General features: G+C 34.5%; 1 protein-coding gene and 1 long non-coding RNA gene across 3 annotated transcripts; one reads left to right on the top strand and one right to left on the bottom strand.

Annotated features, from left to right (window-relative positions):
• Positions 1-2,805: 2,805 nt before the first annotated feature.
• LOC111895408 (uncharacterized) lies at positions 2,806-4,207 on the top strand. Its single transcript, XM_023891491.3, has 2 exons — positions 2,806-3,209; positions 3,480-4,207. Exons 1-2 carry the CDS (start codon positions 2,885-2,887, stop codon positions 4,022-4,024), a joined length of 870 nt encoding a protein of 289 aa, XP_023747259.1. The 5' UTR covers positions 2,806-2,884; the 3' UTR covers positions 4,025-4,207.
• Positions 4,208-12,002: 7,795 nt separating this feature from the next.
• LOC111895416 (uncharacterized) lies at positions 12,003-15,601 on the bottom strand. 2 transcript variants are annotated; one of them, XR_002851559.3, is made up of 3 exons: positions 14,381-14,918; positions 12,295-12,944; positions 12,003-12,209 (listed from the first exon to the last, which is right to left on the bottom strand). It is a non-coding gene; the product is annotated as an uncharacterized LOC111895416 (long non-coding RNA). The 2 variants fall into 2 exon arrangements; XR_006186113.2 differs by lacking the exon at positions 12,003-12,209 and having other exon boundaries at positions 12,869-12,944; positions 14,381-15,601.
• Positions 15,602-15,626: the final 25 nt, after the last annotated feature.

The raw sequence follows: 15,626 nt of genomic DNA, 5'->3' as shown, positions 1-15,626 counted from the left end.
TTTTAGATCAATCCACAGGTAAGGTTTTTTTGTTTTTTTTTGTTGTTTTTTTTTTGTTTTTTTTTTATTCAAGTGTTGCTAAAATAAATTTTATCCTTGTTGAAATCATTTTTTTTATTCATGATGCTTGCTACTGATTTCTGAATCAAGTGTGAATTCCTTGTTGAAATCGGTTTTTTTCCTGATTGGATACTTGTTATGTTGATTTCTTGGATCCAAGTGTGAAATCGATTGAAGTTCTTGCTAATGGAGTTGTCCAGGTCTTTTTGGACAATTTTACCCTTGCTGATATCGATTGAAGTTCTTGCTTAAGGGATCTTGGAATGGAATATGCTATTTAAACCTTGTTTGGACGATTTTACCCTTGTTGACATCCCTCAACTTATTGAAAATGCTATGAAATCTTGACAATACTTATGTGTTGGAATTAATTGTGGAATGGATATTGGTTTTTTACTTCAAAATGTCCATGCTTTAGAGGAAGTTATCCTCAACAAAGAAGTCATTGTTTATGTGGTGGAAGATGCTTATAGGGTTTTAAAATTTTAATAGCTTTCTCAAATTTTGTTGCTTTGTTTTGCAAAAAATTATTGTTTGTTTTCATATAGAAAATAGATGATGTTGTGTTTTTTTTTATTGTAGGTGAATGCTTAATGTTGGAGGATTTTGTGGGTGGTGGGGTTGGATGGGGGTGAAGAAAAAGAAGAAGCAGCCTCCTTGTGAAGAAGATGGAAAACTGTGCATTTGTGATAGGGAAAATGACTCTTGAGGGTAATTAACTTTTGTGTTTGTACTCATTTGGTCCCTTTCCTTTTTTTGTATTCAATATACCATCGAACTTGTTGTTTGTGTTCACTATAACCCTTTTGACCAGCTTTTGACATGTGATAGCCGGTCAAAGGGTTATGGTGAACACAAACAACAAGTTCGATGGTATATTGAGTACAAAAAAAGGAAAGGGACCAAATGAGAACAATCTTAACAGTTGGTTACCCTCCTGAGTCATTTTCCCTTTACTCATTTACAGCAAATCCTACGTCATCTCCTACTGATATTAATGACTTTATGAGATTCATTCTTGCTTCTCTTCAAAACATAACCCACGAAAGAACACTATTCATACATGTACAACTTTGTAATTCATTTGAATATTTATTAGGGGAATGTTGACTAAGCAGACGCATTTCATAACTACATTTACATTTCCAATCAAATGATTTATCGTATCATGGATTTTAGACAAGTCTACAAACGAGTGGAATCACAAGTGCTGTGATTTTTGAGTTTACTTAGCTTTAAGATCGAATTCATGGGATGAGATACAACATCAATATGTACAATATCATGCTGCTTTTGCATACACATCACCATAATATATCTTGAGGTAAACGTTTATACTGATTAATATACCTCTCATACACAATCATATCCTTTTGAAGATAGGTGTTGAAAGCTAACCACAGTAAGCATAACATAGACCATGTTTTAACGAAGTTACCCCTCTGAAACGCTCTTCATATACGTTATAGCCATAGAAGGTTGTAGTCTTTGATAATTTTGCAACTTTAATTTCATTTAACTTTTCGGGGAAAATGACTCAGGAGGGTAACCAATTGTTGTGTTTGTTCTCATTTGGTCCCTTTCCTTTTTTTTACTCAATATACCATCGAACTTGTTGTTTATGTTCACCATAACCCTTTGACTGACTATCACAGGTCAAAAGCCGGTCAAAAGGGTTATGATGAAGACAAACAACAAGTTCAATGGTATATTGAATACAAAAAAAAGGAAAGAGACCAAATGAGTATAAACGCAAATATTAATTACCTTCAAGAGTCATTTTCCCTTTGTGATATGAAGTTGAGGTTACTGCTTATACATATTACATTACATAGTGTAATGAAAAAAAACAAGTTTGAATTATTAGATGTGTAGTTAGAGTGCTAGGATATTTATTTATAAAAATAACCCTTCAAATGTTGTTGGGATTTGATTAGGATTAAAGGTTATAGAGTTGTGAAATTTTAAAAAGTTTAGAAATTGGAGATATCTATTCCTTTTAGAAATCTTATACCTCAATTTAACCATTTAAAACTATTTTATTTATTTATTTATTTATTTATTTATTATTATTATTATTATTATTATTATTATTATTATTATTATTATTTCAGTTTATTACAGTATTCTGCAGACGTTAAAAAAAAACAAATACACTTTTTACTACAAGTAGTAGCGGACCGTGAATATATAACCAAGTTACGGGATGAAATTGTTGAACAATTGATGCAAAATATCGAATGAGAATTATTAAAGTTTGGTTGTATGAACTTTATTGCAAAATGTTATTGTAAAACTAATTTGGTTGTATGAAATTTATTTCAATGTTTTAAGACTACAATTATTAAATTTTCTGTGTTTAAAAACAATTTTCGGTGTATTAAATTAGTTTATTTTAAATTTTTAATGTCTGCAGCAGTCTGCAGATGTTAACAAAAATAAGCACGCTTCTTATTACAGTCTGCAGTTGTTTGATCCACCTCTTCTGTTGCAGAGGTCTGTAGAAGTGGTCCGTAGACTTTATGAATTTTTATTTCAAAAAAACATACGATAACTAAGGTTTTAGATTATCAAATCTCCATTTGAAAATTAATTCTCAATTTAAAAATAGTTATAACTAGTTAGATATCACGATACCTGATAGTTGATAGAGGTCCAAAAGCCCAAAACCAGAGTCCAAATTCACGTTTAATATACAGCCCAAATTTTGAAGCCTAGAGAATCACAACAACCGACTTCATTACATCTTCATCTTATTCACATTACCACTTCGAATCTCCTACCCTAATTTTCCCGCAGCAACAATTCTAGCAGCTTCGCAGACATGGCTCAAAAACCCAGATGGGGAGAATTGGAGGAAGAAGATGATGGCGGTGACTATGACTATTTGTTGCCGCCGAAACAGGTTATTGGACCCGACGAACACGGCTTGAAGAAGATTATTGAGTACAAATTCAACGACGAAGGTAATCGGGTTAAGATTACCACCACCACACGCGTCCGTAAACTCGCCAATGCTCGGCTCAGCAAGCGCGCCGTGGAGAGGCGTTCTTGGCCCAAGTTCGGTGATGCCGTTCAAGAGGACGTCGGCGCCAGACTCACCATGGTTTCAACCGAGGAAATCATCTTTGAGCGACCTAGGGCTCCAGGTACGTCATCCCTAGATCTGAAATTTCATATAATTGTAACAATCCTTCATAATTATTATGTTAAATTGTATTACTTTATTTACATCTAGCCCTAGTTCTCTACATCAGGTTTATTGCCTAGATCAACAGTTTCAGTTAAAATTCACTATGCACATATCAATTATCATCACAATAGTCAATCGCTACCGATTTAAACACTTAGGAATCTATCTCAATTTCATTGCTGCTTGTTAGATATACAGATTGTGAATGCGAAGTTTTGTCTTTTAGGTACAAAAGCTGAAGACTCAAATGCATCTGGAGACCCATTAGCCCAAATGTCGAAAGGAGGAGCTGTATTGATGGTATGCAGGACATGTGGGAAGAAAGGAGACCATTGGACCTCAAAGTGCCCTTACAAGGACTTGGCTCAGCCTACTGAGTCCTTCTCTGAGAACCCAAACCCTTCAGACTCATCAGCCACAGGTGCAACCGGTGCAACCAAGGGTGCATATGTCCCACCCACGATGCGTGCAGGTGCGGTTCGAACCACTGCTGGTGCAGACATGAGGCGGAGGAATGATGAGAACTCGGTTCGGGTCAATAACCTTTCAGAGGACACCCGTGAGCCTGATTTGCTGGAGCTGTTCAGACCTTTTGGGAATGTTTCTAGGGTTTATGTGGCTATGGATCAGAAGACTGGAATGAGCAGAGGGTTTGGGTTTGTTAATTTTGTCAGGAGGGAAGAGGGGGAAAGAGCTATTGCTAAGCTTAATGGTTATGGTTATGATAACCTTATATTGAGTGTTGAGTGGGCTGCTCCCAGGGCAAATTAGTCTTTTTTGATTTTCGTGAATTTACATTTGCGTTTCTTCTTTAAAATTTCCTACCTACATTGTTTGTAAGCAAGATTTTTGGGAGTTATTGCTCATGTTTTGATGTGCATTAAAACTTGTGATAAGATAGTAGACTTTTTATTTGAGTTGTTTATTTAATCAAAGTCCTTAAAACATTTGACATATCTTTTTTCATCAATTAACATATTTTGAACTTAGAAGTAACTGTATTTTTTCAAAAGCTTGGGATTTAAGTTTCTGAACTTTCAACTTTGCATATAGGGGAATTTTTTTTTTTATACTTTCACTGGAAACTGACAATTATGCCCTTCCTACATAATGGTGCTTCTTTGGTAGTGTCATTTTCAGCAGTAAAAGATAAGTATGTTTCATTTGTCACCTGAGAGCTTAAATTCCTTCCCCTGTTAAGAAAAGTATAAAGCTTTGAGTGTGTGCTACATAATGGTGCAATTTTCTAGAAGTTGGATTTCAGAAAACCTGAGTTACATTTTGGGCCTTGAGTTATATTAAATATTTTAGACAAAATTGAAAAAATGGTAATGTAATTGTTAATTTTATGTGCTTTTGATCCAAAACAAAACAAAATGTTGGAGCACTATTAGTCTAAAATTGAATATTTCTATTGTTTTTGGTCCCTATCTACTTAAAAAGACCATTATGTCCTTATAATTTGTTTTTCCATTTTTTTATTATCAATTTTTATTCAAAATAACCCCCCCCCCCTCTCTCACACACACACACACACTAAGGTGTTGTTTGTTTTTTCGAAGAGAAATTGCTTGAAGTCTGCGGACCACCTCCTCAATCCTCTGTAGCAGAAGAGGTGGAATAAACGGCTGCAGCATGTAATAAAAAATATGTTTGTTTTTTAACGTCTACAGACTGCTGCAGTGAGTTAAACTAATGCGTGAAGAGGTTTGAAGCAGTTGGTTTAGTGCTGCGCCACGCAGCACACGCGCAACAGTTTTTAAGTCAGAATTCTTCTGAAATACAAACAGCTGCGAATGACCAAGTACTGCGCCGCGTAGCAATAAGTGGTTTGAAGTGTTTTTTTATTTTTTATTTTTATTTTTATTTTTATTTTTTTATTTTTAAAACAAACAACACCTAAATCTTCTTCTGTGTTCCTTAACTTCATCTTCTTAAACATACACACAAACACACACACAAAATACACAAAATTATGAAGATGCTCGTCAGATGGAAAAAAAAAATACAAATGGGAACAACTACATGGTCGATCGATGGTCCAGTGGTCCAGCTCTTGTGCTCTTCTGTCTCGGAAGAAGAATGCTAAGGAAGGGGGCTCGGTGTAGCTAGGGGTTTCGAAGGGAAGGAGACCAGAAAAGAGTTCAGACAAGAAGCACGACGTCGCGGGTGGTTTGGTGGCGTTTGCTTTAACGGGGGTGGCGACATCGGGTGGTGATGGCGGAGCTGTAATGGCAGCGAGTGGTTCTGCCGCTTCCTCTCTCCTGTTAGGTAACTTGACGAGGAACAGATAGAAGGCAACAACGGTGTTGGGGTGTTTGATTGTGGTGGGTCATGACATGGGGAGGTAGAGGAGCTGCTACAGTTGACTGTGGTGGCTCTCTTTGCCGGAGAAGTGAGAAACGAGGGAGAGAGATAAGTTGAAGATGAAAGGGAGGCCGAGGAAGGGATATCGACGACATCAGTTGTGGTGGGCGGTGGTGGTTTGCATCGGCGATGGGTGACAGTCGACTTTCGGTTTTCTTGCTTGCTCTAGCGATTCACGACCGGGAAGGAGAAGTAGCGGTCGATGGGAGGTGTTGGTCGTTTACGGTGGAGCAAGGTGGCTAGAAGGCTCATTGAGGTGGGCAGTAGAGTGGTGTAGCTTCTTCCTGCTCTTTTTCCGGCACTACAATGGAAGAGATGAGGGGTCAGTATTTTAAGAGATGGGTATAAAGATCATGAGAGAGAGAGAGAGAGAGAGAGGTGAGTTTATTTTGTTTTTGTTTTTTATTTTATTATAAGAATAAGAAAATAAATAACAGAAATTAAAATATAATTATTTAAGGGGCATATTAGTTATTTTAGGTGGGATATGGACCAAAAACACAAAAAAACACAATCATAGGGACCAAAACCACACAAGGTATTTAAAATTGGACCAGTGGTGCACAAACATTTCGTTTTGAACCAAAGCTACAAAATTTTGCAAACCACTAGGACCATTTTTGTAATTTTGTCGGATTTTCTAACTTAATGAGAGGAAAGACATAATAAAGATGAGAGTTAGGTTGGTAGGGTCCATCTTATTTATACAGAGCATGGGTATAATTGTCAATATACTTAAAACATTTGTGAAAGTATAAAAAAAGTCAACAAACATTAGACCTATCTTAGTCCTGTCTCGAAATCCTTTGCTGATCCCCACATGATGAGGTTCAACTCCTTTGCAACTTTTCCTAAATCAAATAAACATAATATTGTTATTAAGTTTATAACAAGGAAGAATATGCATTATACCTTAGATTATGGTGATTATTTATCAATTTCTAGACTAGTTTTTCATGCTATTAGATCCTTTATGCTTTGAGTCACCAATAACGAGTCTCTTCTTAAGAGAACTTATTATTGGAAGTCAAATTGAGGATAAAAATTGTTGGTGTTTGTCAAAGATACTCGTCCCACGGGGACATCAAACTTTATTAAGTTTAGAAGGCATGCTCTCCAATTCTTATCATAATGGATTAAGAGCATGACGTGGGCTAGTGCAGGTTTGTGGGCTTTAAATTACTAGTGGATTCCTAGTGATTTAGATACATATTAATGGTCAAAAGATGGATCCTGGGTTTTAAGAGATAATCCGAAAATTAGTATTAATTATTATTTATTTAAACAAGTGAAATCTATTTTTCTGATCTCTTGGATGAACACACACCATAAGCAAATTCAAACTCTCTCAATTTCATGAATACATACACTAGTTAGGTGTATCCTAAATTCAGAAGTCTATAAACTATTGCACCGATAGGGACCAATTTTATGTCTTAGGACATTGCATTTGCAAGCGTCTATCTGTTCATAATCAGCAAAATTCATTTAGTAAGCTTTATGTTTATATTTTTTGAGATATAGCAAAATTGTACTATGTTATGGTTATGATAACGTATCTAAGAAAACAGTTTTTTATGCAACAATTTAACAATTTTTTTTTATTGAAAACAATTAGCTTTAAATGATCGAAAAAGCATACTATTTTGACCCGAAGAGTCAGTGACGGTGAACTTTTGAATTTGGGGGGGGGGGGGGGGTGGCGAAAGTATAATATGTATAAAACTTAAAGATCAGGAGGGGCCATAGTAATTTTTTTTAGCTTTAGGCCAAATATGTAAATTTTTTAATATTAATGGACTAATTATAAAAAAAAAATGGGGGGGGGGGAGGGGGGGGGGGACAACCTTCCTAGTCCCTGCGAAGAGTTATATTAACCATTTGACCTAACACGATCATATATATGATCATTAGTGCCCCGTACGGAAAAAAAATATTTCGACCTTTATGACAAATCAATTACCGTAACATTAGGGCATGTTTGATACATAGCATTTAGGAGGTTCTAGCATTTGACACAGAGCATTTAGGAGGTTCTAGGATTTGACAAAACACTCAGTTTTGAATTAAAAATCTTGTTTGATACTACAAGCTTTTAACGTTTAGTTTAAACAAAACACTCTAAATCTAAAAACTATTTCACATAACGTTTAACAAAACGCTGTCAACTACTAACTACCGACTAGTTTTACCGAACGCGCCCTTAAAATCACTAACCATTGTTCATATAACGACGTTTTAATACTCATATAATAGTTTACTTGTTAATTAGATATCGGTTTATCAACCATCACAATTTCCCTAAAATGCATATTAGCGGTCCTGATCTTTGGTCGGTCTCAGAAGTGTTCGATTTTTTTTAAAAGTGGTCTAGGAAAAATCCTATTTTCGGACCAAACTTGGGCAGTCTTAGGCCGGTCTTTTTTAGACCGGTCTCTGGTTTTTTTGGTCCGGTCCGTGGTCTTTGCATGCATTTTTTTCGGTCATGTGTCGTGTTCTTTGTATATTTTATTTGTTCAATTTAGGGGGTTTTCGGTTCAGTTTCAATAATTTTTGGTTTTTTGGTTTCGGTTTCGGGTGTTTCCATGTACATATGTATGATTAACTAGTTGGAAGAATTTGGGTAATTATATACTAAAATTTAATAAAATAAAGAAGGGAAGAAGTTGGGTAATGTGTGATTAACAAATATGTAAATGACTCAAAAATTATATGTATATAAACTTGGCTTCTATTATTTTTTGAGACATGTCTCGGGTTGGATTCAGACCGGTCTTTGATTGTTTTCGAAACAGTCCGGTTTTATTTTTCAGACCATTCTGTTTTTCTTTTCCGGAACCGACCTGAAGCAGGTCTTATTGTTCATGTCTAACTCAAATGTCCAACTTTTACCTAACACCAAACTTTGGTGTTCAAGCAAGGATTTCCAAAAGACAACGACCGATGAAAAAATAATATTAACGTTGATTGAATAAAAAATTAGTCAAACAATACCATCCACCGGTTTCTTACACAAACACTATGCTTCAAAAGTCAAAAGATAACATTAGCAACACAAAGATTAACAGATGAGATAACCTTTGTTACACGATCCCCTAAAATAGAAGATAAAATTAATTGTCAAATATCCTAGAAAAATATCTGCTTTGAGTCACCCTATGAGTTTTTTCAGTGAATATGATGGAGCCCCGACAAACATTTAATAAACTTATCACTACGAGACATGCCTGGTAAATTAGTTGATAACCAAATATTCAATATAAACTTGGACTTCAGAATAAAATAACTTAAAAATGTGAAGCCCATTCTTTTGATCTTCACTCACACCCACTAACCAAAAGTAGTCTTCATAATTCATATGCGAAGTGCGAACTACGAAGATATGGGTCATGATCATGAGACCAACAATGACATTAAGATGGAAAATGACTGTTAGTTGGTTAGCAATATGGTCACGTAAAATATGGTCACGTGTTTGAATGATGTAAATGATCATTTGAAAGTAGTTGATTAGCAATATGGTCACGTAAAATACACATATATTCAATGCTTTCTGAAAGTTCATTCTATGCCTTGTGTGTTTTGTCCCTCATTTTCTCCATCTTGCACGTCAGTAACCATAATGTTCTCTTCAAAGTCTGTAAATAAGTCATTTTGAATATTTTAATTCCTTATAAAATTATGGACTGCAAAATAAACAATGATTATGTCTCTTTGTACTGCAAATGGATAAGGAACCATTTGTTTTGTGATTGAAAATCTCGCATTCAATATACCATAAGCACGTTAAAAAACATTACTGAGTTGTGTACGACCATGATTGAATCTTTCTTCTTTAGTTAACGTTTGTCGTAGTCGAAAACAGGCCAACTAATACCTCATATTGCGGTAGGGAGTCATAAATTCACGAGTGTTAGTATATGTCACATCACAAATGTAATATTTGTATGTGAGTGTGACACCTATTATATAAAGAATAGATATAATGTATTTAACAATAAAAAATATAGAAATATTATAAACCTCGTTGAGGAAATGGAAATCCGAAAGTCTGATTAAATGCAAATTCTTTCAAAACTCGTGAATCATGTGCTATGCCCTCCCATTCAACCCATACAAAAATTAATATTGTATCAAACCACAAGTTCTCAATACATTTTGATAACATTCACATTTTCCTCTTCCCCTATAACGAGTTGTTGATCAACGAGCACATCTACATGCATAATCCTATTCAATGAGATGAGGGAATGTAGAAGATGGCTACCATCTGTGAACTGTCAGTCGATGTCACCCCATCAAACAACAGGGTACAAAGACTAGGGCAACATAGGGATGCATTTATCAATTTGTCTACAAACTTGTTCATCTGTTTGAAAATTTAATAAATATTATCAAACTAGTAAAACAAAAGAAACATTTTTTTTAAATACCTTCGCCCTCGTATCCCATTCTACATCACTCATATTGAATGTGTTTGTTACAAGATTATAAAGATATCCCAATTTTGTTTTTAAGTTTCAAACAAACAACGCACTTTGCTTTTAAGCAGTCATATCAATTTTTCATATGTTTGTTTTTTGTCAACAATAAAAATTTGAACATATTTCAGTTTTTCCATTAATACATTCCATGAACTTCCTTTTAAGCTACTACCCTCTCGACCGTTAGTTATTAGTTCATGTATACATGTTTCCAGAAACATTTTGTCCACGCATTCCAACTTCCACCTATCTCTAGGTCTCTTATTTGTCATTTCTAGGATAAAAGCAATGATAAATCAACCAACCTAATATAAATATAGAACATAAATTTGATTTCACAAACAAACATGATTTTGATTTCATAAACCAACATGAATCTGATTTCATAAATATGATTTCAAGGACAAAATCTAATAAACCAACCAACCTAACACAAATGTAGAGCATAAGTTTCGATTTCATACCAAAATGTTCTGATTTATACCAAGATTTTATAAATTACGATTTCATAAATTATGATTTCATAACAAAAAATTAGATTTCATAACAAGATCATACAAGCAGAATTCAGATTTCATACATTAGATAATACAAGCAAGAATTTTGATTTCAGATTTTTATACATTGTATGAAGAAATTAAAGCTTAATCCATATTTTCATACATAAAACATACCAACATAAATATCAACATAAAATATAATTCTGATTTCATTCATCAAACATACATACAAAAGTATCAGCACCATTTTTTCAACTGATTAAAAAAAAAAAGACGAAGCACTGTGGAGATAGGCGTTGGCGATAGTCGGAGGCCAACGACTCTACTTGAGACGGTCATGTCTAACCGGCCTAAAAGAGAGTCCACTTCAAATAGGTTTGTATTAAAGAAGGAAGGGAGAACAACGGATCGATGAAGCTGCGTTCATTTTTTTAGGCACAACAATCTTTATTTTGTGTCAGCCACATTTAAAGTAAGGGTTGGGTATGTAGACGGGTCATCGATGACTGACCAAGTCAATTGAGTTTGGCCTTTATCAAACAGGCTGACCAAACCGAATCAGCCAAAAATACTAACCAAACCCAATCCGTTTAATATCAAACTTAGCCTAAATAAAAGCGTGGTGAAATCGTTTTTTCATTATTTAAAACACACACACACACACACACATATATATATATATATATATATATATATATATATATATATATATATATATATATATATATATATATATATAGTGACAATTGAGAAATTTCCATCAACAACCGTCACTAAGGATTAGCATAGACAAATGGTAACAATACAGTTTTTCATATTTCGGGAAAATATGATCAAATATGCTATGACTTATAAGTAGAAAAAGGTTAAAAGGGTAAAAAATGAGTGACCAAAAAGTCATACCACTATTAACAATGGTTAGTGTATTTTGAAAGTACACTATGTTATGTAAAGAATTTGGCACACCCATTATCATCAGGTAATCATATCTCAAAGATTTGACATTGTCTTTATGTTCTGCATTTTCAGAATTTTCTGGCAACTGTTTGGGACTTGCTTCCCTCACGCCTTGTTCCCTAGTTTTACTTAAGGAGGGGAATGGAAGGATACAAAGGGAAAGTGAGGGGTGTCGAAGGAAAATGTTGTTCTTGAGTTTCATTAATGGAAGGAAAGTGAGGGGAGGGAAAGAATTTTGGAGCCATATTTTCCTTCCAAATTGGGCGGATTTGGGAAGAAAGTGAGGGGAAGGAAAATTTTATGTTTTATTTTCTTTTTTCTCCTAACTCGGGAACACAAAAACTTAAAATTTTCCTTTCATTTCCTTCGAACTCGGGAACACGAAATAATGAATATTTTCCTTCCCCCCCCCCCCCCCCCCCCCCCCCCCCCCCCCCGCGTTTCTTTCTATCAAATTTTCCTTCCCTTTCCGTTATTGAATTTACAAAAAAATTCGAGAACAAGGCGTCACACTCAACACTTTACCTTTTAATGGAAGCACACCATATTAATCTTGTCCCGTAACAAATAATCAAGACACAACAGTTTTCCCCTCTTGTTACCATCAGTTTTCTTAAGATAGCTTTTTCACAATATCATATTTCGCCACTGCAAAACAAATCACAAAATAACAACTTACTTTTGTGAATGCATCAGATCTAGAAATAAAACTGAGCCTGTTTAATTTGCATACCTTTTTTTTAAGAACTTTGGGGCGAGTTCACACATGTGCTTTGTTTGATTGTTAAAATATTTTTTTGTTTGTGAATCAAATGCAAGATTTTCAGTTAGAGCATTGACAAATACCCACAAGTAATTCTTTACATTATGAGCCTTGAGAGTAGCATATATTGTTCACAAAAATCACATGTTTAATAAAAAAAATGAAAAGTTATACATAAGTTGAAGTTAGCAACTAAACCAAAAAAAACTTAAATGATTAACACCAAGTAATAAGCTAAAAAAAATTCTTTGTTGTGTTTGGAAGAAACAAAACTAAATGAAACAAAAAAAAGGAACAAGTTTCTTGCTAACAAAGTTACACTAATAGAAGCACCGAAATTGCATTAACAAAACAAATGACTACAACTATTTATCCTACTCAAACTCTAAATCTAAAAGATGAACTCAGTAAAATAGAAACCTTATCAAACTGTAAAACTATCAAACAAAACTTAAATATATAACTTTCCTAAAATGCCCCTGCACTCATAAATCCGATTAACCCAACACAAGAAAAAGTACTTGTTCAAAATGCCCATCAGCCATACTAACACAAATCTCCCATCTTTCATTCACTTTCTCATAAATCCCATACAATAATAGACTATTAGTATCCATAAACTGTAAGTTTACTTATGTTGGAACTTGCTTTGATTGCAAGCAAAAAGTGTGCAACAAGAAAAACACGGAAGATGAGAATTGAAACAACTTTTCTCTTAATAAACTAATAAAAGTTTCTGCATAAAAGAAAATACCATTGATCCTATTTATACTAGACAAATAAGTATCATACTTGAATTCTAAAACTATGCAGGATATAAAATAAAAGACTTAAATATGGCTACTTTCCTAATTGCCCATTATTTAAACTAAACAAAATAAACTCCTAAAATAATAAAACCGATTAACCCAACAATCACCCCCTTAATCGGTTTGGTCATACGAGCCACTCGTTCAAAACAATGTTTAATCATCATCTTTTCGAACCATCCCCGATTCTCGATTTTTCCAGGACATCCGACCTTCTCCTTGGTCATGTCAAAAGTCTTCTAACAACCCATTTTAATTGGTGACAACACATGTGACATATACCATGGCATCCCGTTGGACATGTTCGTTACCATCTAGACTTTTCTAGGATTCACGACCTCTCCCCGGCCACATCCGAAGCCACCCGATTTGAACTTCCACCGCCATAATGTTCACACCGTGTTGTTTGTCCGATCTCTTCCTTTGTTTCGATTACCGTTCTTCAAAGAGGCAACTCCACCGATGAAGAAAACAAAGCTACCCGCTTCACCGTTTTCTTTCAATCATACCAAACAAACTGAATCCAAAGCCACCTGCTTTGACGGATCCTTCCTGCCCGCTTTTCACGCACCTACGTCAGTATCCCCTTATCAGGAACAAATCGATCAAGAACTTATTCTCTTTTTTTTACAACCCCGACCTAATCAAACTTGTTCCGAGAGCACTTTTCCACCGAACAACAAGACAAGGTCACCACCACCTTTACCGTCTTCCGTCACCCGCAAAACGAACCGATACAAAGTCACCCGCTTTGACGTCTTCCCGTTCGTTTACTCCGCGCCTCCTGTTAGTCTCTCACAAGCCTAATAAGAAACCGGGGTTGCTTTGTAATCAACCTCGAATCACACCCCCTTTAAATAGAACCTGATTCCCGCTGTGTCTGCCCCACAACGAAAGGCTACGGTTTTTTTGAAACCGACTCTCAAACCGGCAACGTCTTCACCTGGCTCTGATACCAAGTGTAAGTTTACTTATGTTGGAACTTGCTTTGATTGCAAGCAAAAAGTGTGCAGCAAGAAAAACACGGAAGATGAGAATTGAAACAACTTTTCTCTTAATAAACTAATAAAAGTTTCTGCATAAAAGAAAATACCATTGATCCTATTTATACTAGACAAATAAGTATCCTACTTGAATTCTAAAACTATGCAGGATATAAAATAAAAGACTTAAATATAGCTACTTTCCTAATTGCCCATTATTTAAACGAAACAAAATAAACTCCTAAAATAATAAAACCGATTAACCTACCAATTAAATTAAAAAGAAGTAATTATTATCGGTGATAGCTATTAAAAAGTATTTTAGAGGTTCTTGAGAATATTGTAGATAAAATTTGACATAGTCTTCAAATGTTTTTGGAGGAACACACTTTCCATCAAGTTCAACTTTCCCACTTTTTCCAAGGCAACTTGCTAAATCAACCACACGCTTCTTCATCAACCGCTCCAACTTCAATCCTAATCATTAATCAACAAGAAGTAACACTCCTATCAACAATGAATGAAAATGATATTAACTTTATAATCTTTTACAAGCATCGAATTTTACAAATAGATCCTTGCAAAAAAATCGAACCCAAATGTTTAAAGCACTAAAACCATTCAAATTTGCAGGATCTATTAAAAACTAAAACCTAGAAAGAGAAAGACCCAAAAATCAGAACACACATGTTCATGTTGGAAAACTCAAATTATTCTTGGTTTTGGTTTATGTGTGTGTGTGTGTGTGTGAGAGAGAGAGAGAGAGAGAGAGAGAGAGAGAGAGAGAGAGAGAGAGAGAGAGAGAGAGAGAGAGAGAGAGAGAGAGAGAGAGAGAATGTAGTGGGGTGGATGAGGAAGACCATGTGTGTCGTTCGTGTTTTTGAAACAAAATAATATCTAAAGTGAATAATTAAAACTACATACACTGTCTACTTAAATAAGGGGCATATTTGTCAATTAACCATAAAATTTTATGGATAGATAAAAATAGGTAGTGGAAGAATAAATATCCATATAACAAATGAATGAAAAGTTGAGATACTTTTTACTTTTTTATTTACAAGAACTATAAGTTTCATCTTAATAATTACGACATAAACATGATTTGATACAAATAGAATTGCATATGGTTTTAGGTTTACCCAAACACCATTCAGTTTGGAACTAACCTAAAAGACATATAGGTAGTAAGTCTAAAGATGGACAAGATGAAAAAAGCTTATCGTTGTCTTTTATCTTCATATTGAGTAAAATTTGAAGATTACAACAAATCTTTATTTCCCCATTAATTTTGTCAATCCTCATATTTTTGTTTGTGTTATATCTAAATAAAAAAGGAATAGATAAGGGATTTATTGTCAAAATATATATAAAAAAAAAAAAAAAAAAGAAATATGGTGTAAAGTGTAAACAGTAAAGTATGAGCAAAAGAACTGTCAATAAATTGTTTTTGGTATAATTGACTTACAAAGAAGCAGTACCCAAAAAGGAATTAAAATCCACTACATAT

Source organism: Lactuca sativa, chromosome 8, assembly GCF_002870075.4.
Source record: "Lactuca sativa cultivar Salinas chromosome 8, Lsat_Salinas_v11, whole genome shotgun sequence".
In the NCBI taxonomy this organism is placed as follows: domain Eukaryota; kingdom Viridiplantae; phylum Streptophyta; class Magnoliopsida; order Asterales; family Asteraceae; genus Lactuca; species Lactuca sativa.
This window is presented reverse-complemented; position numbering and strand designations above follow the sequence as displayed.